Source organism: Phoca vitulina, unplaced genomic scaffold (genome assembly GCF_004348235.1).
Source record: "Phoca vitulina isolate PV1807 unplaced genomic scaffold, GSC_HSeal_1.0 scaffold8, whole genome shotgun sequence".
Lineage (NCBI taxonomy): Eukaryota > Metazoa > Chordata > Mammalia > Carnivora > Phocidae > Phoca > Phoca vitulina.
In genome coordinates this window covers 44,652,896-44,674,553 of record NW_022589711.1, presented here as the reverse complement: position 1 = coordinate 44,674,553, position 21,658 = coordinate 44,652,896, and the positions used below count along the sequence as shown (strand labels likewise).

The window sequence follows — 21,658 nt, the reverse complement described above, 5'->3', positions numbered from 1 at the left end:
GCTCTGAGTCGGCGCCAGATTTTTGCTTTTCTTCCTTCCTGACTTAGAAGAGGCAGAGGCCTGGCTTGGGTCCGGTGGAGATGAGGAACCAGGTGGAGCTGTTGGTTGTATTTGCTTCCCAACTGCTGCTGAGACCTTAGCTTCAAGTGGATTCACGAGTTTGGCAGTCATGGCACTGGCGTCTCAGGGGGAACACAAAAGCCTATTCCAAAGCCAAATGGAAATGTATCTCCGATTCCTACTACGTGAAGCTCCCCCAAGCGGTGCCCCCTCGTTTTTGAGATACTCAAAAGCCGCCTTAGCTGGCGTAGTCACAGCCACATGGGCTCCTGTGGCCTTTGCAACACAGAAGCCTCCTGGCCGTGCCCATCTGTCCTTGAGAACTGAGAGACAAATGGTACCCCTGCTGCCAAGGGTCGTCCTCCGGCCCCTGTGGGGTGTGCCGGGCGCTGGGCAGAGGGCCGGAGGGCCGGGGAGGAGGCGGGAGGGTCACGGTGTGGCAGCTGGGGAGGAAGAAAGGGAGAGCAGTGCGCAGACACTCAGGTCCCCTCAGCCCCAGTGCATAGCTCTAGCAGCAAACCACCAACGTGTACTGAGCCCTACCGTATCGGAGCGCTTTGCAGGGCGGTGGAGGTGAGAGAAGGGGGGCAAGATGAAATGGGCCCAGAACACTCTCATTTCCCTTGGCACTGTGGATGTCTGGCTGGAGAGAGAAACCTGGGCCTGTAGTGGACATGTGGGGAGAGAGAGTGGGGCATCGTAGGCGAGGCCCCTGTGGCCGAATTGGACGCGCCTGGGCTTCTCCCTCAGCTCCATCATCTGCTAGCTACACGATCCTGAGCAAGCTACTTATCCTTTCGAGCTTTCTCCTCAGGGGAAAATAGGAGGAAATTGTGATGGAGCAAATGATAGTTCATTCTGGTGGAGTTGTTATAAGGATTGGGAATTCTATTCATGATGTGCTCATGCGTGGTAACTAGCGTCCTTAGTTCCTTCTTATTTCCACAAATGCATGTCGGGGCCCTGCAGCCTACCGGGCTCTCTGCAGTCTCAGCACCTGTGACATGGACTACAGGCAGCACGGCTTGGCACGAATCGCAGGCTATCTGCTGATGGCGTTTCCCCCGTATCTTGTGTTCTTTAGCTCTTGTGTTGTTGTTTTTTTTTAAGATTTTATTTATTCATTTGAGACAGAGAGATACAGAGAGAGAGAGAGCATGAGCAGAGGGAGAGGCAGAGGGGGAAGAAGGCTCCCTGCTGAGCCAGGAGCCAGATGTGGGGCTCGATTCCAGGACCCTGGGATCATGACCTGAGCCGAAGGCAGACGCTCAACCATCTGAGCCACCCAGGCACCCCTCTTGTATTGTTTTTAAACTTTGCACATAGTCTTGTTCTTTAGGAGCTTATAAATCCTTGAAGGCAAACCCACTATCCCAGTACTTTTTAGATTTCACCTGGGGGCCATGCCCAGCCTAAGGCACAAAGTGGCCTTCTACAGAGGACTGATCCTTCAGCTCACTGATCATTTGGCCTGAGAGGAGGTTGGTGCAGGAGAGGAGAGGGGAATGGGACTGAGGCCAGCTGGGAATGCCAAGGGAGGATTGGATCTGAACCTTCGCCTGTGGGCACTGAAGTGGTCTTTGAGCGGGGGAGTGGAGTGATAGGCAGCGTGAATAGGTGTTTGACAAAGATCAATCAGAAAGTGGTGAGCGACATTGTCAAGGGGCAGAGGGTTGGCCAGTGTGAGCTAGTGTGGCTCCGGGCCAGATATGAAGTAATGGGGTCTGCAGTGGAACCACAGAAAGGAAGATGCCGGGATATTGCCCCGCTCGCATGATGCTTCAGAGAAGGGACAGGGAGGTTGCGTCGTGTGGCCAGGTGGAATAGCAGGGTAGAAAGAGGTCAGTTTGGAGTCTGATACTTTCACCCTATTTGGACTCCTGAATTTGGGATAAGAGCACTTGACATGTACAGTGAGATGCTGCTGTAAGGCTCTAGGTGGATCTGAAAATGTGAGGTCTCATGATTGCAAAGTTAATAAAATGACCAGAGTGAGGCTGTGTAGCCACCAATCTGTGCACCCCAGAGTCTGGAAGCCAACTATCACACTATATCAGAATTTGTGCTGTTGGGGGGGCAGGTTGTCACAGGGTTTTACTGTGTCCTAAGATCGACATTTCATGCTTTTCCCCCTCATTCCTTCCAAAGCTGGCAGGAGGATGAGGGTGGATTGGCAGAGTCCTTTCAGGCCCCCCTCCACTGCCCAGAATCCAGGAGCTTGTCTCCAGCCCCCTCCTTTTGCTCAGGCAAATCTCAGCCCCATGGGACATAACTAGGACCCTGGCCTGGCCAGAGAGAGACCGGGGCTCACAAGAGGTGGGGCAGAGGGAATAAGCTGCTGACTGGCTCTACAAAGCAAGTGTTTTATGCGTGAACACTCCCTTCCTCCTTCCATCATGCCTTTCATGCTGCACTGGAGGGGGCGTGGGGGTGTCTACACCAGTTCACTCAGGAAGGTGGCTCAGAGAGTCTCCTCCCAACCTCTCTCCCTGACAGGAAATCAGGCCGTCATCTTAAATAATGGCCACTTGCTCCCAGGCTCCACCTTGGACAGCTCCCATTGTGTTACTGTTGCTACTGGGTGCTGGAATCCACCCGCTTTCAACTTTCACCATCCGTCTCTGCCCTGCCTCCCAGCACATGGAATGAACCTGTTCCCTTTTGTAATGGCTGCTTGAGACACTGCAGTAAAAAAGACATGGTGATATATTATTGGTCTAATGGCTGCTTTTATGAAAGGAACTCTCAACTGCTACCCGTTCTTACAGTCAGACACACTTTAATTCTCTCCTTGGAGCTTTAATTTTAAGAACATTCCCTGCTCTGTAAGCTTTAGAGTGGTCTTTGGCCAAAAGCCGCGAATGTGGACAGGAGGAGAGCTCAAGCATTGGCTCCAGGGGAGTCATTTAAGCCCCGTCAGGCGGCCAGGGCCAGGGGAGGGCAGGGCAGGCGTGTCTGTGGAGAATCTGGTCTCTTTCTTGTCTGGGGGAACTGAGAGCAGGGTGAGAGGGTGAGGGAGCCTGAATGGGGGTGCTGGGGCCAGCATCCACTCCGGGTTTTCTTCCCTCCTTTCTTATTCTGTCACGGATTGGAAAGACAAGGCACTTCATCTCTTGGCTTGGGAACCCTGACCAACGTGGCCCGGAACAGCAATGCTCAACCATGCTATTCTTAAGAATCACCTAGGGAGCGTTTAAAAGATTCCAGCCTACTTTGGTCCATAAAGCCCAGATATAGGTGGGTTTTTTATTTTGTTTGCTAAAGCTTTTTAAAAGATCACTAGGAGATTCTAATTTGCAGTCAAAACTGGGAACAATTTTTCTAGGACTGGTTTTTTTTTTTTTTTTTACAGTCTTTTAAAAAAATTTTTATTTTAATTCCAGTAAGTTAACGTACAGTGTTATATTAGTTTCAGGTGTACAATATAGTGTGATTCAACAATTCTATACATCATTACTCAGTGCTTATCATGATAAGTATACTCTTAATCCCCCTCACCTGTTTCACTCATCTTCCCACCCACCTCCCCTCTGATAAACTTTATTTTATTTTATTTTTTTATTATGTTATGTTAATCATCATACATTACATCATTAGTTTTTGATGTAGTGTTCCATGATTCATTGTTTGTGCACAACACCCAGTGCTCCATGCAGAACGTGCCCTCTTTAATACCCATCACTAGGCTAACCCATCCTCCCACCCCCTCCTCTCTAGAACCCTCAGTTTGTTTTTCAGAGTCCATCGTCTCTCATGGTTCATCTCCCCCTCCGATTTCCCCCCCCTTCATTCTTCCCCTCCTGCTATCTTCTTCTTTTTTTTTTTTTAAACATATAATGTATTATTTGTTTCAGAGGTACAGATTGGTGATTCAACAGTCTTGCACAATTCACAGCGCTCACCATAGCACATACCCTCCCCAATGTCTATCACCCAGCCACCCCATCCCTCCCCCCCCACCACTCCAGCAACCCTCAGTTTGTTTCCTGAGATTAAGATTTCCTCATATCATTGAGGTCATACGATACATGTCTTTCTCTAATTGACTTATTTCACTCAGCATAACACTCTCCAGTTCCATCCACATCGTTGCAAATGGCAAGATTTCATTCCTTTTGATGGCTGCATAATATTCCATTGTATACATATACCACATCTTCTTTATCCATTCATCTGTCGATGGACCTCTTGGCTCTTTCCACAGTTTGGCTATTGTGGACATTGCTGCTATAAACATCGGGGTGCACGTACCCCTTCGGATCCCTACATTTGTATCTTTGGGGTAAATACCCAGTAGTGCAATTGCTGGGTCGTATGGTAGCTCTATTTTCAACTTTTTGAGGAACCTCCATACTGTTTTCCAGAGTGGCTGCACCAGCTTGCATTCCCACCAACAGTGTAGGAGGGTTCGCCTTTCTCCATATCCCTGCCAACATCTGTCGTTTCCTGACTTATTAATTTTAGCCATTCTGACTGGTGTGAGGTGGTATCTCATTGAGGTTTTGATTTGGATTTCCCTGATGCCGAGTGATGTTGAGCACTTTTTCATGTGTCTGTTGGCCATTTGGATGTCTTCTTTGGAAAAATGTCTGTTCATGTCTTCTGCCCATTTCTTAATTGGATCATTGTTCTTTGGATGTTGAGTTTAAGAAGTTCTTTATAGATTTTGGATACTAGCCCTTTATCTGATATGTCATTTGCAAATATCTTCTCCCATTCTGTCAGTTGTCTTTTGGTTTTGTTGACTGTTTCTTTTGCTGTGCAAAAGTTTTTTATCTTGATGAGGTCCCAATAGTTCATTTTTGCCCTTGCTTCCTTTGCCTTTGGTAATGTTTCTAGGAAGAAGTTGCTGTGGCTGAGGTCGAAGAGGTTGCTGCCTGTGTTCTCCTTTAGGATTTTGATGGACTCCTTAGACCCTAGATGAAAGAAGTAGCATGAGGCAAAATTGCATTCCTCCAGAATCTTCTGCTTTTATCTTGTACAAACTGATTCAAATTTTCTGCTCTTCTCCATTTTCTCTACTGGCAGACATTTGTTTTTGATGAATAGAATTTTATTTATTACTATTATTAGTAGTATAGCCCTATTCATGGCTCTCTTTCATTTAATTCATGTTGCTTCTAAAGTGCCATATCAGCTGCTTCTGGAGTTTGATACTGCTTTCTGAGAGCTGAGGGAAATACCCTCAGGAGCGGGCTTCATTGAGTTCTGATTGGCTGGATTTGGTAGCAGCAAATTTGGTCCAAATGTCAGCCAGAGAGCAGAATCTCAAAACCACATGTTGCTGGGACTACTTTGCATATGTACTGTATCTAGTCCCATGGTGTCTAGTTTGATGCATTCTGCTGGTGAAACACCCCCAAATCAAACCATTGATCCCAGATGAAAATATGAACACACTTATATTGTACAATTTACAATTGTACTTGAGTGAATAAAATGGAAACAGATTCTTGAGTAACAGATGAGCATTCTGGATTCCCAGGCGGGCCAGAGGGTACTTGCTGGGGTCCAGCAAGGCCCTTGCCCATTGAAGCCCCAGGCATCACCTCCCTTAAATGAGGTCACGGGCTGCCTGAGCAAGGGGCAGCATTATCTTCTTCAGCCTCCTCTGGCAACAAGGGGAAGCCCCACCCCCTTCTTTGTGAGCTCTCTCATATAACCTCATTTGTCTTTGGAACCTCACATGGTCCATTTAACTCACTGAAAATAAAGAACTCACCTGACAGGAGACTCTCCTTCAGGAGGAAAGAAAGATTCTATCCTGGAAACACCAAAAGGAGAAAACCTTTGACTCTTTCATGTATTCCTTTAACCCTTGACATCCTTGCCCCTTTGGCCCATCAAAAATCCCTCTGCAGAGTCACGTCATGGTGTGGACTCCCCCACCTCCTTGCAGCCTAGCACCTCCTTTACCTGAAGCCTTTTCTGCTTCCTGGCCTCCAATTTCTGCCCCCCCATTCCCAGTGCTCTCTCTGGACCCTCTCTTGCAGGCCCACTGCTGTGGAGCAGCCAAACCTGGTAAAAGGGTTGGAAATTGGGAAAAGGAGGCAGAAGGGACCCAGGGTATCCTCTGGGGTTGGCAGTGGGTTCCCCCGGGCAGAGGGAACTTCCTTCAGGCTCCAGAATCTGATACTCTATTTACTTAGCAATGAACAGCAAATCCTGATTCCATAATTTCCATACTCTTTTTCTCCTCCTTGAAGTCTTACTAGTAGAGATTTAATTGTTTTAAAAGTTTTGTTTATTTGATTATTTATTTTTAGTAATCACCACACCCAAAGTGGGGCTCAAACTCATGACCCTGAGATCAAGCATCACACACTCTTTTGACTGAACCAGCCAGGCACCCCCAGATTTAACTTGTTGTTGTTGTTGTTGTTGTTAAAAACTGTAAAAGGATGGGACGTCTGGGTGACTCAGTGGGTTAAAGTGTGCCTTCAGCTCAGGTCATGATCTCACGGTCCTGGGATTGAGTCCCACATTGGGCTCCTTGCTCAGCGGGAGCCTGCTTCTCCCTCTGCCTGCTTCTCTCCCTGCTTGTGCGCTCCCTCTCTCTCTCTGACAAATAAATAAAATCTTTAAAAGAAAAACTGTAAAGGATAAAATGAGTAAGTCTGAAGGAGAAAGGGAAGAGAGGAGCCCTAGAATGTGAGAAGTGGAGGCATTTGGGGCATTCATTGGAGTGTGAACCATTACCTTCTCTGGGTCACTGCAAATAGACCAGCTCTGAGGGCCCGGGAAAGGGGACATGGGACGTTGACCCCTCTCTTGGCAGCCTGCGCTCATTCTCATGATGCTGACGCACTAGACTCTGGTTCCTGCCCCTGAGCAGCACAGGCATGTGGATGCCCTCAGAGGCCCTGGACTATGCCTCGGTGTCCCCTGTGTTTTGAGGCATGGGCCTCTGTTCACTCAGTGGGCGAAGTCAGACTCCCAGCTGGAAGGCAAGAGCGTGGTGGAAGAATCGTGGTTAAGAAGTCTAAGCTCCTAAAAAAAAAACGAAGTCTAGGCTCTAGCCCCGGCTCTGCCATGTGTAATCTGTGTGATCTAGGGGGAACTCCTCTTCGCTCTCTGTGGCTCTTTCTTCCTTTATACAACAAAAAGGTTGTATTGCAGATCCCAGTAATTCTCAACTTGGCTCCCATTAGAATCACCTAGGAGTTTTTAAAACCTCCCCACCCCCCAGAGACTTTTGTATGGGTGGGGGCAGGTATCAGTATTTTCTAAAAGCTTCTTTAGTGATTCCAATGTGCAGCCAGGGCGGGGAGAACCACTGGGCCAGACTGTCCCTAATCCGTCACTAATGTTTTATGGCTCTATTATCATCATGTCTGACAGAGAGGCACTACTTCTTTGGATTTCTATTTACCACATCTTCTCCTGTGGCCCTAGATGAGGAGCATGGGGCACCCAGGCTTGGGGAAGGCAAGGTTAAGAGTGTGGGCTCTGGAAGGCAAGGGTTTGAGTCCTTGTTCAGCTCTCTGGGTTTCCTCCATATAACATGAGGATGATGACAGTACCTTCTGCACTGGGTTGTTGTATTAAATTAATTCATGCTTGTAAAGTGTTTAAAATGTTTCCTGGCACACAGGAAGTGTTCAGTGAGCTTAGTTATTACTGTGGAGGGCAACTGGATGGATAAGGGCACCAGAGGGGGCGAGTGAGGCTGGGAGGCCCTCAGGCTTGAGTCTCAGGACCTCTGTCTGGCAGGGCATGCCTAGGGGCCCGGGACCCATACTGCGGCTGGGACGAGAAGCAGCAACGTTGCAGCACGCTTGAGGACAGCTCCAACATGAGCCTCTGGACCCAGAACATAACAGCGTGTCCTGTGAGAACCCTTTCATGTGCCCCACCTGGGACCTCGCCCCCTGATTCAGGCTGTGACTTTCCATCAGTATCCCCATGTCCCCTGGGACTTGGTGCCTTCCCTATCCCTGCCTCGTGTGACCTGTTTGATGTGTATCTGCAGGTGCGAAATGTGACTCAGGATGGGGGCTTTGGCCAGTGGTCACCATGGCAACCATGTGAGCACTTAGATGGGGACAATTCAGGATCTTGCCTGTGTCGGGCCCGAGCCTGTGACTCCCCCCGACCCCGCTGTGGGGGCCGAGACTGCCTGGGGCCAGCCATCCACATCGCCAACTGTTCCAGGTATGTGGGGATACAGGACTTGGATGGCGGCTGCCTTGGCCTGGGGGGGGGGGGGCGCGAATAGAGGAAATGGGGCATCCCCAGGCAGGTGTTCCTGCAAAGGGACAGAAACCACTCCAGAGCTGTGCAGGGGACTGGAGAGGTGGCTAAAATATGAGCCCTCCACTCTAGTGGGAGAGAAGTCTCTGCCTTGTGGGGGCTCTTGATACAAACAGGTAGGCTGGACAGGCACGGGAGTCACAGACCATAGCCTCAATAAGCCTTGCTGTTCCAAACACGAGGGACAGCATGGGGTGGTGGTCAAGTAGGCAGACCTGGTGCCAATCCTGGATTACCATCGTCTGGAGGTATGACCTTGGACTCTCTTAAAATCACTCCATTCTATACATGTGTATTGGTTTAACTGTCAAAACAACCTCATGGGATAGGAATACAATCATTATCCTTTTTTTTTTTTTTTTTAAGATTTTATTTATTTGACAGAGAGAGAGAGAGACAGCGAGAGAGGGAACACAAGCAGGGGGAGTGGGAGAGGGAGAAGCAGGCTTCCCGAGGAGCAGGGAGCCCGATGTGGGGCTCAATGTGGGGCTCCATCCCAGGATCCTGGGATCATGACCTGAGCCGAAGGCAGACGCTTAATGACTGAGCCACCCAGGCGCCCCCATTATCCTTACTTTAAAGATGAGTTTTATGAGGCACCAAAATTTTCAGTAACTTGCCCAGGCTCATATAGCCAGTAAGTGATAGAACCAAAACTTGAAAATTGGAGTCAAAGTAGACAACAGTGAATGGTGTCTGAGGTTGGAGCAAAGCATGGGGTGTTGTAGAACAGGGAAGAGAGAATGGGATTGAGTGCAAGGGTTGGACAACCAAGAAGGATGAACAAAGGTTGCATATTGCAAAGGCAACTGGAGCCTTTTCTAGAGAATGTGTCCTTTTGCCCCACAAGTATCTCCATGCCCAGGGTCCTACCTCTATACCCTTAGCCCTGAGCACAGCCTGATATATGGGGAAAGGCTCTCAACACATGTTTGAGGAATGAATGAACACAGGAACGAATAAACAGCCGGCCTGGTTGGGAGCTGCCATTTCCCGTATCACTGACAATAATATAAAATCCACCTGCCTAGCTATAGATAGATCTGAGTAGCTAGGACTCGGAGGATCATCTGTCCCTGTCCCCTCTGACCCCACCAGGAACGGAGCGTGGACCCCGTGGTCCTCGTGGGCCCTGTGCAGCACGTCCTGTGGGATCGGATTCCAGGTGCGGCAGCGAAGTTGCAGCAACCCCGCTCCCCGCCACGGGGGCCGCATCTGCGTGGGCAAGAGCCGCGAGGAGCGGTGAGCGAGCGTGTGGCCAGAGGTTTCTGAGACAAGCTAGCCCTGCGGTCCCAGACTTGCCGGGCCTCCTAGAAAGTGGCCTGGATTCTCCGAGTGAGCCGGTGGACTCTTGTCCTTCCCAGGCTTGCACTCCCAGGGACCTCTTGTTAAGGAAGGGGGTGCCTGCTCGCTAGTGCGATGACCACTCCCCCCACACACCCTTCCCCGCAGGTTCTGTAACGAAAACACGCCTTGCCCGGTGCCCATCTTCTGGGCGTCGTGGGGCTCCTGGAGCAAGTGCAGCAGCAACTGTGGGGGCGGCGTGCAATCGCGGCGGCGGTCCTGTGAGAACGGCAACTCCTGCCCTGGCTGCGGCCTGGTGAGGCTCGGATGAGGGCGCGCGGGCCGGAGGACCTGCCCCCACGGGAGGGCAGGCGGGGGCCGGGGGCGCGGGCCAGGCCTGGGGCTGCAGGCCCACCACACAGCACCCGCTCCCATCCCGCAGGAGTTCAAGACGTGCAACCCCGAGGGCTGCCCGGAAGTGCGGCGCAACACGCCGTGGACGCCGTGGCTGCCCGTGAACGTGACTCAGGGCGGGGCGCGGCAGGAGCAGCGCTTCCGCTTCACGTGCCGCGCTCCCCTGCCGGACCCCCACGGCCTGCAGCTTGGCCGGAGGAGGACGGAGACCAGAACCTGCCCCGCGGACGGCTCGGGAGCCTGCGACACCGACGGTACAGCGCCTCGCCCCGCTCCCTCCCAGGCGCCGAGCGCTGGCGCGGGGCTGGGGGAGGCTGGGAGTCGGACGGGGCTCCGGGGGGTGGGGGGGCGGTGGATCGTGTTTGGAAGAAGCCGGAGGCCTGTGGGGCAGGAGTGGGGCCGCTGGGTGTGCTCATCACTGAGGCCAGTCTCCCCACCCGTGCCCCACCCAGCCCTGGTGGAGGATCTCCTGCGCAGCGGGGGCACCTCCGCGCACTCGGTGAGCGGGGGCTGGGCCGCGTGGGGCCCGTGGTCGTCCTGCTCCCGGGACTGCGAGCTGGGCTTCCGCGTCCGCAAGAGAACGTGCACGAACCCGGAGCCCCGCAGCGGAGGCCTGCCATGCATAGGCGACGCCGCCGAGTACCAGGACTGTAACCACCAGGCTTGTCCAGGTGACCCCGCGCTTAGGGAACCCCCATCAAGGAGACTCCCTAGGCCACACCTCATGCCCAGACGACCAGTTCTTTTTGCCAACTCTGTACAGTGGGCCCTACAGCAAGTCTGTGGCCTGACCATGGACACAGCACCTTCTCCCACCGAGCAGGGCCTCTCCTCGTCTTCCTTGTCACGTTTTTCTCTCCCCTAATGGGTTAGCCAGATAAGAGGCTTGATTTGAGGTAGAGTTGGTTTTTGGTGTCTCCTCTGCAGCCAGCATTTCCCCCTGCACCCCTCAGGAGGAAGGGGCAGTCCCTAACAGTGGGCTGAGGGCGGGTGCAGAGGATGGGGTCAGGGTGGTCCAGGGCAGAGTGGCCTAGCCGGGGATAGGGTAGAAGTGTCTTGGGCCCTGCCTGCACCTGCAGCCCCTTTCACACACCCTGTCCCCTTGCAGTGCGGGGTGCCTGGTCCTGCTGGACCTCCTGGTCCCCGTGCTCAGCCTCCTGTGGTGGAGGCCACTATCAACGCACACGTTCCTGCACCAGCCCCGCGCCCTCCCCGGGCGAGGACATCTGTCTTGGTCTGCACACAGAGGAGGCGCTGTGTGCTACACAGGCTTGCCCAGGTACGAAGAACATCACGCCGGGGCTGGGGAGCCCCTTGGGTCCCTCTGAACTCCCTCAGGGGGTCTCAGGGCAGTTAACCTCATCCGAGTCCACAACCCACAGAAGGCTGGTCACCGTGGTCTGAGTGGAGTGCATGCACGGAGGACGGAGCCCAAAGCCGCAGCCGACACTGCGAAGAGCTGGTCCCGGGGCCCAGCGCCTGCGCCGGAAACAGCAGCGAGAGCCGCCCCTGCCCCTACGGCGAGATTCCCGGTAGGTCCTTAAGCCAGCACCTTGGCACCAACCCTTCGCACCCTGTGCCCCCAGCTTCCTTCCCCTTCTGAAGAATCTTAGTGGGTCTAGGATGGAACACCAGGGTGGGAGGTGCGCATACTTTGGGCTTTTGCCCCTTCTTCTCTAGTGAATGGGCTGACCCCTCTTAGAGACAAGGTCTGAGTGGGGACACAGTGGAATGAAGGCCCCCAGACCACGTCCCACGCGGCTCAGTGCTGACTCAGGGACCCCCTAGAGATATACCTAGCCCCAGAGGGACCCTTCTCTCCTCCCTGCCCCAACACTCTCTCTGCTTGTCTTCCTGCAGTGATCCTGCCTGCCTCCAGCATGGAGGAGGCCACCAGCTGTGGAGGTAAAAGGACCCTGCCCACCTCACGACGCTGTCTTTCCACCTCTCCTCCCCAAAGAGGACACCAGCCCAACTCTGAAATCTGGAGTCTCTCCACTTCCTGCTCCAGAGGGACAAACCTTGCGGAGGTCCTGGCTGCTCTGGACCATGTATAGGGGGGCCTGGGAGGTTCCATCTCTGCCCCCCAGCTAGGAGGCAGTCATCGAGTCTGTATTCAAGAAGAGTCACCCAACTCCACACCCTCTGGTTGCCTCCTCTGACCTAAACCGCAGGTGTCCTGTGAGAGAGGCCCCTGGTGGCCGGCTGCCTAGCCTTCCTGTTTCCGTTGGGTCTGGCCTCAAAGCCCTTTCCTTTATGTCTCAGAGCCTCCTGTTGGGAGGCGGTCAGGAGTGGAGTCTCTCCTCTTCGTGGTGGCCCTTTCCTTACCATTTGCTTCCGCCTCTCCCAGGGTTCAGTCTCATCCACCTGGTAGCCACAGGCGTCTCCTGCTTCCTGGGCTCTGGGCTGCTGACCTTGGCCGTATACCTGTCCTGCCAGCGCTGCCGGCGCCAGTCCCAGGAATCCACACTCGTCCACCCTGCCACCCCCAACCACCTGCACTACAAGGGTGGGGGCACCCCCAAGAACGAGAAGTACACACCCATGGAGTTCAAGGTGGGAGCCTTCATCTAGAGGCTGAGTGCAGGGTGAAGGGTGCCGTGGTTCTGGCCCGGAGCTGGGCGCAGCTGGGCTGGGCACTGGGGAGGGCGCAGTGGTGCTGTGAACTGTGTCAGCGGTCAGAATGTTTGCTCGCTGCCTGGTTCCTGACCGCCTTGCCCTGGCCCGTCCCCTTTCCCCACCTCTCCCTTACCCCTTCCTCTCCGGTTCCTTCCTTCCTCCACAGACCCTGAACAAGAATAACCTGATCCCCGATGACAGAGCCAGTTTCTACCCCTTGCAGCAGACCAATGTATACACAACCACCTACTATCCCAGCCCACTGAACAAACACAGCTTCCGGCCTGAGGCCTCACCTGGACAACGGTGCTTCCCCAACAGCTGATAACACTGTCCTGGGGACTTGGGCTCCTTGCCTTCTTAAGGCACAGAGCAGGTGGAAATGGGACGGTGGAGCCAGTTTGGTTTTCTCCTTCTGCACCTGGCCAAGAACTTGCCGCCTTGCCTGTGGGGGTCCCATCCGACTTCAAAGAGCTCTGGCTGGCGGTGACCATGGGGGAGAGGGCTGGCTTCAGGCTGGCACGTGGCTGGAGTTCCAGCTCAGCCCAGGTCTCTCATGGCCTCCTTGCGACCCACTACCGTGCTGATCTCCCCTGCCGTGTCTGGGCTGTGGACCTACTGGGCATGCGAGGAACTGGAGAGTGGAGATGGCAGGACAGCAGGCTCTTAGGTTTGGGCTGGAAATGATGCTCATGTGGCCCTCACGGGCCGAGGCTGTCCCTCTCTGGCTGGCCCCAGGAAGGGCCTGGATCCACCCTGATTATCTGTGAGAGGAACTAAGCAAATGGCCCCAGAAGCTCTGGATTCTCCGCCCAGGGCCGGGCCACTGTGGTGCTGCCCCAGTGTGACCTGGGGACCAAGGCTGGCCCAGGTTGTCCACCTTTGCCTGGCGGTCTGTACTTTGCCCAGGGACATCCCTCTGGTCAGAGGCAGTGAGGGCTGGGGACTGAAGATTGATCTTTGCTAAGAAGCCCTTTAGTCTGGGCTGGGACAGGCCTCAGCTTTGCCCTCAGGATGCAGGAGAGGTGGTCCAAGAGAAAGGGAGGCAGGCATCCCCGCTCTGTGCCGCTGTGGACACTGTCTTCCAGTCGCTGCTCAGCAGAGCTGTTGGCTGAGACCTGCTTGGGAGTCTCGGGCCCTTCATCTGTTCAGGAACACGCACACACGCACACACACACACTCCACGTGCTACAGCAACAAAAAGGATGTTGGGCTGTGGCATTATTAATTAAAGATGATATCTGGTCTCCAAATGTAATTCTGTCTTTGTGTGTATGTGTGTGGGCTCCTCTTGGCGTGGGCTAGTCAAGCAGAGCAATGCACTGGGGTAATAGGTGGTCTTCTCAGGGTGGAGGGAATGATCCACATAGAATTGGATTTTCATGGAGGGTATCTTCCCACTTGTGAGAGTATGTGCATACACACACGTTGCTCCAAACCCTTTTAGGGACAAATTCTCAAGTAGGGACACAAGGTACACACCAAAGGCAACACGACTGGAGATTTTTCTGCCTGGTCCCTTAGCAGCCGTTCTAGGCAATAGCTCCAGAATGGAAATGCGTGAGTCCAACAGGGGAGTATTGATGAGGGTTATTTTATGAGGTATTTATAAGGCTAAGTTTAATAAAAACCAAAACTGACTGCAAAAATGAATAAACCGGTGAAGTGAGAGAAGCCCAGTATAGTTTTTGCTGGATTAAGTAAAAATAACCTCGAAGCCTCAGCCCACCAAGTCACAAATGAGTGGATGGACGTGTTAAATTCAAAGAGCAATTTCCCAACTTAATTGGCTGGATCAATTCTCCTAGGACTCCCAGCGAATCCTACATGTAGGTCAGGCTTTAAAGCCTGTGATCCTAGTGGGCAGGAGGAGGACTGGAGCATTCCTGGCCCCGCCTGAGTCCTGGAATCCCTGTGCTCACTGGGACGAAGGAAGTAGCAGTGTCCTCAGGCCAGGGTGGAGCCTGATCAGAGAGAGCTCCAGAGACCTATGAGTACTTCTGCTTTGGGATTTCTCACTGGGTTCCTGTTAACATAATGAGTCTGGAGCTTACGGGAATTTGTGGGGTGTTAGATCTTGGGGTCTCTGATTCTCTTAGACCTGGTAGAGGCAGTGAAGCTTAAGAGTGTTCAAGGGCCCAGGGCCTACTTCATAAGGGCCACTTATATGTCCAAGTGGAGGGACTGGACAGGTCTGTAGGAAGTAGTAATGGAGAATACCTAGCTAATGCTCACCCCTATTGACTGGAATGGCATCAGTGGGAATGAAAACCTGTGGGTGCAGTGGCAAAACACCACACACCCACACCACACTGAATTCTCTTTTTATAAAAAAAACTGTTGTGCCTTTGGACGCATGACCATCAGAATACATTAAGGGATCCACACTGCATGCAAATTAGCTTGCATGGTTGGCAAAGGCTGCGCCCACGGATGAGGAAGCCAAGAATGTCCTCCCTGGAGGCTGTGTTCTCTCCGACAGGTGCCTGAGGCCACATGGATGGCTGCATAGTGTCAGGAAGCTGAGGTATGAAAGAAGAGGGGGCTTCTTAGGCCCAACTGGCTCAGCAAAAGAGGAAGGGAAATGCAGGATTGGGTTCTCTAGGCCTTCTTGGGCCTTTTTGTCTTTGGATAACTCTGTGTGTGTGTTTTCTTATTATTAAAGTGATACATGTTTATTGTAGAAAATTTGGAGGATACAGGAAACCAAAAATATAAACACAGTTATAGGTAAAAACCAAGGCAGAGACTTAGGGATTTTAAATGGTGGTGTGAAGACATTTCTTCTCTCAACATCACTCCAAAAGCAAAGAGGACAAAAAACAAAAGCTGTCACTATTTTCAATCAAACTAGGATATAACTATAATCCCAAATCATAATACATGAACACAGAAAGCAGAGGAACAGCAATCATCTGGAAGAATGGGTATGGGTCAAACCTAAGCACCCAAGCAATTTCAGAAAGAATCAGAAATTGGAAGACCTGGTATCAGGGAAGGTGAGGTTAAGGTGGGAGCCTAAAAAGGAGGTGGTGGTTGAAAATCCGTGTGTAAGCTTCAGCTAGACCCTCAAGATGACTTCATTCTCTAGACTTAAAGCTAAGTCACTACTCCTTTGCCTCCACAGAGGACAATAAGTATGTTCCCTTGGGACACTGAACCAGACTGGACATGGAGATACCAGGCACAAAGTGGGTGTGTGTGAGGGTCTGTTTGGATAACTAGAGGGTTAAGAAACAGACTATGATTATCGGTGGGATTCAGCAGTTGCCTTTTTGGCTAACTCCAAGATTCTGGCAGCCAAGTTTCTCCCCCATCCCCTCCTCTAAGCAGGAGATTGGAAGATAATTCTTTGAAGAAGCACACTAGGTCTACAGAATCTGAAAAAATAAGCCAGCTGGTCACCTGTGCAACAATCCTACAGTGAAGTACACTCATTAACAAACAGTGTCCAAGTACACAGAACCTGCAGTCAGCTTTCAGCGCCTCACTCATAAATAGGAATGTGCAGATAAGTGTCACAGACATCAGAGAAAAATGTGCCAACATGAAAGAAAGACCAAGAGGAACTCGATGAAAACAGAGATGGTATATATAGAGACTATTTCAAAGACACCATAATTCTTCAGAATAAGATACTGCATTCACGAAATAACAAGATAAAAAGGACAGATTAAAGCTCTTAGAAGTTAAAAAAATATGACAGCAGAAATAATAAAAGGGTTTAACAATAAAGGGAGTTTCCTAAAAAGTTGAACAAAAAGACAAAGAAATGGAAAATAGGAGAGAAAATAGAAGAAAATTAGAGGATTGGAGCACCTGGCTGGTTCAGTTGGTGGAGTATGTGACTCTTGATCTCAGGGTTGTAAGTTTGAGCCCCATCTTGGGTGTAAAGATTACTTAAAAAATAAAATCTTAAAAAAAAAAAATGAGATAGATCCAGAAGGTCTAACAGCCCATTGAAAAACTCACAGTTGGAAATTATCAAAGAAAGACTATGGGAAATTTTGCCAAAACCAAAAGACAAGGTCTTCAGATCAGTACCTAGCACCAAGAGGCACAAAAACATAACATTTCAAAACAACAGCCTTGAAGAGAAGATTCCAACAGACAAAAAAGATTAGGAATATGAATGGTACAAACCTCTTATTAACAGGATTTAAAGTGAGGGGCGCCTGGGTGACTCAGTCAGTTGAGAAGCTGCCTTCGGCTCGGGTCATGATCCCAGGGTCCTGGGATCGAGCCCCGCATCGGGCTCCCTGCTCAGCGGGAAGCCTGCTTCTCCCTCTGCCTGCCACTTCCCCTGCTTGTGCTCTCTCTCTCTCTGTCAAATAAATAATAAAATATTTTTTAAAAAAACAAAAACAAAAAACCAAAAAAAAAAAAACACCAAGATTTAAAGTGAGAATGAAGTGGAAATTATCCTCAAGATTATGAAGTAAAAATAATACTTGGTTGTGAATTTTATACCCAGCCAAATTATGAGTCATATGAGTAGAACATTTTTAGACATGCAGATCTCAAAAAATATATATCACATGTACTTTTGCTTCAGTAAAACAAGAGAAAACAAAGAAAATGTGGATCCAAGGGAAAGGGGACCTAACACAAGAAGGGGGTGAGGACAGATATGTCATGCGACAGGCCCAGAGAGCAACAATCCAGGTTAGTGTAGGAGGACAGCGTGCACCCAGAGAGAGCCAGGAAAAATGAACAGGCAGATTATCTGGCAGGTTTGTATGAAAAATCATATGAAGATTTACAAAAATGTTATTTTAGGGGCATCTGGGTGGCTCAGTCAGTTAAGTGTCCAACTCTTGATTTCAGCTCAGGGTTGTGGGATCGAGCCCCCTGTTGGGCTCCACACTTAGCGGAGTCTGCTTAGGATTCTCTCTCCCTCTCCCTCTGCCCTTCCCCCTCTACCCCGCATGTGCACACTGTCTCTCTCTAAAATAAATAAATAAATCTTTAAAAAACTGTTATTTTATAAAACTGTATGGAAAGACTTAAATTTGGGTTCAAAGAAAATTAAGAAGAAAAGGCATTTTTTTAGTTCTTACATGATTTATTTAAAAAGCATTTTTTTATTAAAATAAAACACAGGTACAGAGAAACCACACAGAACAAAAGTACAGCTTAGTGCATATAGGGTTAATACCTTTGTAATGACCATCCAGGTCAAGCGATAGAACTTTCACAAACACTCCAGATCCCCTTCTTCTGTCCCATCCTTGTCACAGCCCTCTCCTTCCAAATATGAGATAATTGTTAACACCAGGTAAAACAAAAGAGCAGACAGAAGAGGAAATGTAATCATTGTTTATCACTTGGTGCAACCATGATATTTATATAATCGTAGTAATTAAAACACTGTACATGGACTTAAGCATAACTTGTAATACAGATATATTGTACTTTTTTTTTTTTTATCATGGGGAGACATCACCAAATGGACAAGCCTTAACTTTTGTTGCCAACTGAATATTGGGTAGCTATTGGGAAAGAAAGGTATGAAACATTTTAAATGATTTTTTTTCCTGATTATAACTATGGTACATGTTCATTAAAGAAATTTGGGGAGGGGCACCTGGGTGCTTCAGTCAGTTGAGTATCAGACCCTTGATTTTAGCTCAGGTCATGATCTTAGCATCATGAGATCGAGCCCCGCATCAGGCTCCAAGCTCAGTGGGGAGTCTGCTGGAGATTCTCTCCCTCTCCCTCTGCCCCTCCCCTATAAAATAAATAAATAAATATTTTTTAAAAATTAAAAGAAAATTGGGGAAAAAAACACAAAAATGTTATAAAAAGAAAATACAAATTCCCCCAAATCCAGCCAAGAAATAGCCATCAGTACTTCATTATGTTCTCTTCGAGCCCTTTTTTTATAGCTGTGTGTGTTTGAGAGTGCTTTATAAAATTAAGACATACTACATACATGGTTTTTATTCAGATTTTTAAAAACTTTTTAGTTTTTATTTAAATTCAATTAACATATAATGTATTATTGGTTTCAGAGGTATTATTCTGATTTTGATATGTAACATTACATCCCTATTTCCCCATGTTGTTAAAGATTCTGTGAGCCTCCACACCCCTTTCAGGGGCTGCCCTAGGAATGGGTCAGGGAGTGGAGAGAGGGCCTTGTTTACAGAACTCCACAGGTAGCAGTGTATTGCCCCCTGACCCCTCGAAAGAGAGAGCACAATTTTTATATATTTCATTTGTTTACCACCACTGAGGAAGGTTTACTTTGAAAAGTTTGCATAATATTTGAAAAATACTGGCCTAAAACTTTGTTACATAAATTATATTTGTTACATAGATTTATCTATTCTATTAAATACATTTATTCTACTCTATTATACAAATGTATCACTGTATTACATAAATTTATCATAATTTATTGAAACCACTCATTCGTTTCAAAATTTTCTTTAGCAAAAAATACTTTTATGGAACTTCTTATTCATATCTCTGACTATATATCCTTAGGATAAATTCCCAGGAGTGAAGGCTCTTAACTTCTCTGGCCAGGTCTCTTGCTGATGAGAACACTCTCCCTCCAGCAGTGTATTCTCATTTTCTTCCTACTAACCCTAATAGCCAACACTGATAAGTGCTATCCCTTCCAAACACTGATCAGGTACAGAGAAACCACACAGAACAAAAGTATAGCTTAGTGCATCTAGGGTTAGTGATACCTTCTTCAGTTCTCTCAGTAATCCTAAAACAAAGGTACTATTAGCAGGCCAACTCTCAGATGAGGAGACTGAAGTTTAATAATTTTAAGTAACTTGCTCAAAGTCACATTGCTAGTCAGTGATGATCCCAGAATTTCAACCCAGACAGTCCATGCGCTTGCTATAAATTTTTTTTTTAAGTGCAATTGCTTAAATTTTCATTTAAACGTATTCAGTGAGTAGCCAATTCCCCCATACACATATTGGTCATTGGCATGTCTACTTTTTAAGGGAGGTGTTCTGTACTTTTTCTCTTAGGTGGTGATCTTTTCCCTACTGCTTTGTGTATAAAGTATACAAAGGAACTCTCATGTATAAATACATTAATCCTTAGTCAGAAAGATTGAAATATTTCTCTAATTGATCATATGCCTGCTTTGACACACAGATGTTCGGACTTTTTTACACAGTCAGAACCACAGATTTTTTAAAAATGAAAATTGCACTGACTTTGCGTGAATAACCCTGAAGTAATGAGTCTTGTCACTGTCACCACCATGAATCTCAAGGAAGTAGAGTTTGAGGGGACATACGTGTTTCCCGCACACCTTGCATGGTGGCAGTGACCCTAAACAAGTAAAGCCCCTAAACAAGTTGTTACCCTAAAGAAGTAAAGATAGTTCCAGGCTGGGGAACTCTCCGTCTGGGATTTGACTTAGGGGAGCTCACATCCTACGCTCCGTGGAGCAAGGGGAATGCCTAAGAGTGAGAAAAACAACAGAGTATGAGATGAGAGGTTCATTTCTCTGGGAGAAGGAAATACAGCCAGGCCCCTTCTCCCTGTCAGGGCAAGTGAGGTTTCAGTGAAAAACAAAACCTAGGGCTCTTCTCTTGGAGGGCAGAGATGAGCCACAGTGGGGGATGGTTCAGCCCAGAGTACAGGGCCCCCTGGATCACAGCTGTGTGTCTAAGCAGGTCAGTCCTAACCCTCAAGCATCCAAGGTTAGGAGCCCATTGATGATGGAAGGAGACAATCTCCCCGCATAGTCAGGGAGGTGCTCTTGACAAGAGGAGGTACCCCTGGGCGAGGGTCAGATCTTCTCCGACGAGGTGCTGGCTTCCAAGTCCTGATTCCAAAGTCATACAACACAATTCAAGCCTCTATATTCAAAATGAAAGTTTAAGGGCGCCTGGGTGGCTCAGTCGGTTAAGCATCTGCCTTCGGCTCAGGTCATGATCCCGGGGCCCTGGGATTGAGCCCCATGTCAGGCTCCCTGCTCAGTGGGGAGCCTGCTTCTCCCTCTCCTTCTGCCTGCCACTCCCCCGGCTTGTGCACTCTCTCTTTCTTTCTCTCTTTAACAAATAAATAAATAAATAAAATCTTTAAAAAAAAGAAAAAGAAAATGTAGTCTTACTTGGTATGTGTCATCTGGGGACAGAGGCTATTGACCCAAACTTGCTCTGGCCCCTGGCAACGGACAGGCACCTGGTCTCATAGGAGCCGTTCTGAGCATTTGTTGTGTGGGAGGACAATGTTGGACAGACTGTGGGGAGCTCAGAGTCTCTAGCTTTATCACTCGCCAGCTGTGGGACCTCAGCAAATCTCTTCCTCATTTTGGGTTACAGTTTTCTGGCCTATGAAATGGGAGGGTTGGGCCCAGAATCCCCGCCAAATTCCGTGATTCCCAGAGCTTTTGAAAAAATCTTGTACATGGTATTTTTTCATCTTTTCTTTCTAGCCAAGTGCTCTGTTGTTGCCCCTGCGCTGGGCCTTTTTCTGCCCCCAGAACTTGTCTAAGACTCTGCTGTGCTTCTCAGGGCTGAGTCATCTGCTGGAGAAATCGGGCTCCCTGAACTCACTCCTCATAGAGGAACCAGGGAAAATGTCTTTCTCAGAGAGCCAACTGGATGAATGTCGTTCCCTGGAATGGCAACATTCTAAAGATTTTATTTATTTATTTATTTATGAGAGAAAAAGCACATGCATGCAAGTGGGGGGAAGGGCAAAGGGGGAGGGAGAGGGAGAGAATCTCAAGCAGACTACCCTCTGAGTATGGTGCCCACTGCGGGACTCGATCCCACGACTCTGAGATCATGACTTGAGCTGAAACCAAGAGTCAGACCCTCAACCGACTGAGCCACCCAGGCGCCCCAGAATGGCAACATTCTAAAAGGGGAGTTTCTGTTAGGTAAGAGACACCCAGCTGTTAATACCAAGCAATGGGTACTTGTCTTGGTCTGCAGCCCTATGCGTTCCTAAGGCCTGATTCAGTCCCTGAAGAGAGTCTTTCACATGGTGGTCTCTCTGGCCCTGGGCCACCTTCCCCAGGGCCCGGCTGCTCCAGCCC

At 49.4% G+C, this 21,658-nt stretch overlaps 1 protein-coding gene across 3 annotated transcripts in view; it reads left to right on the top strand.

Moving 5' to 3' along the window:
- The window catches only part of SEMA5B (semaphorin 5B), a 117,804-nt gene extending 103,916 nt beyond the window's left edge, over positions 1-13,888 (top strand). For all 3 annotated transcript variants that reach the window (XM_032406691.1, XM_032406690.1, XM_032406689.1), the window contains exons 12-22: positions 7,774-7,891; positions 8,033-8,214; positions 9,412-9,555; positions 9,766-9,913; positions 10,040-10,265; positions 10,464-10,682; positions 11,120-11,290; positions 11,394-11,543; positions 11,872-11,916; positions 12,362-12,567; positions 12,797-13,888. In XM_032406691.1, the coding sequence (XP_032262582.1) occupies positions 7,774-7,891; positions 8,033-8,214; positions 9,412-9,555; positions 9,766-9,913; positions 10,040-10,265; positions 10,464-10,682; positions 11,120-11,290; positions 11,394-11,543; positions 11,872-11,916; positions 12,362-12,567; positions 12,797-12,955 (1,768 nt within the window). In that variant the 3' untranslated portion in view covers positions 12,956-13,888. The remainder of the gene's footprint in view (positions 1-7,773; positions 7,892-8,032; positions 8,215-9,411; positions 9,556-9,765; positions 9,914-10,039; positions 10,266-10,463; positions 10,683-11,119; positions 11,291-11,393; positions 11,544-11,871; positions 11,917-12,361; positions 12,568-12,796) is intronic.
- The last annotated feature ends 7,770 nt before the right edge of the window (positions 13,889-21,658 follow it).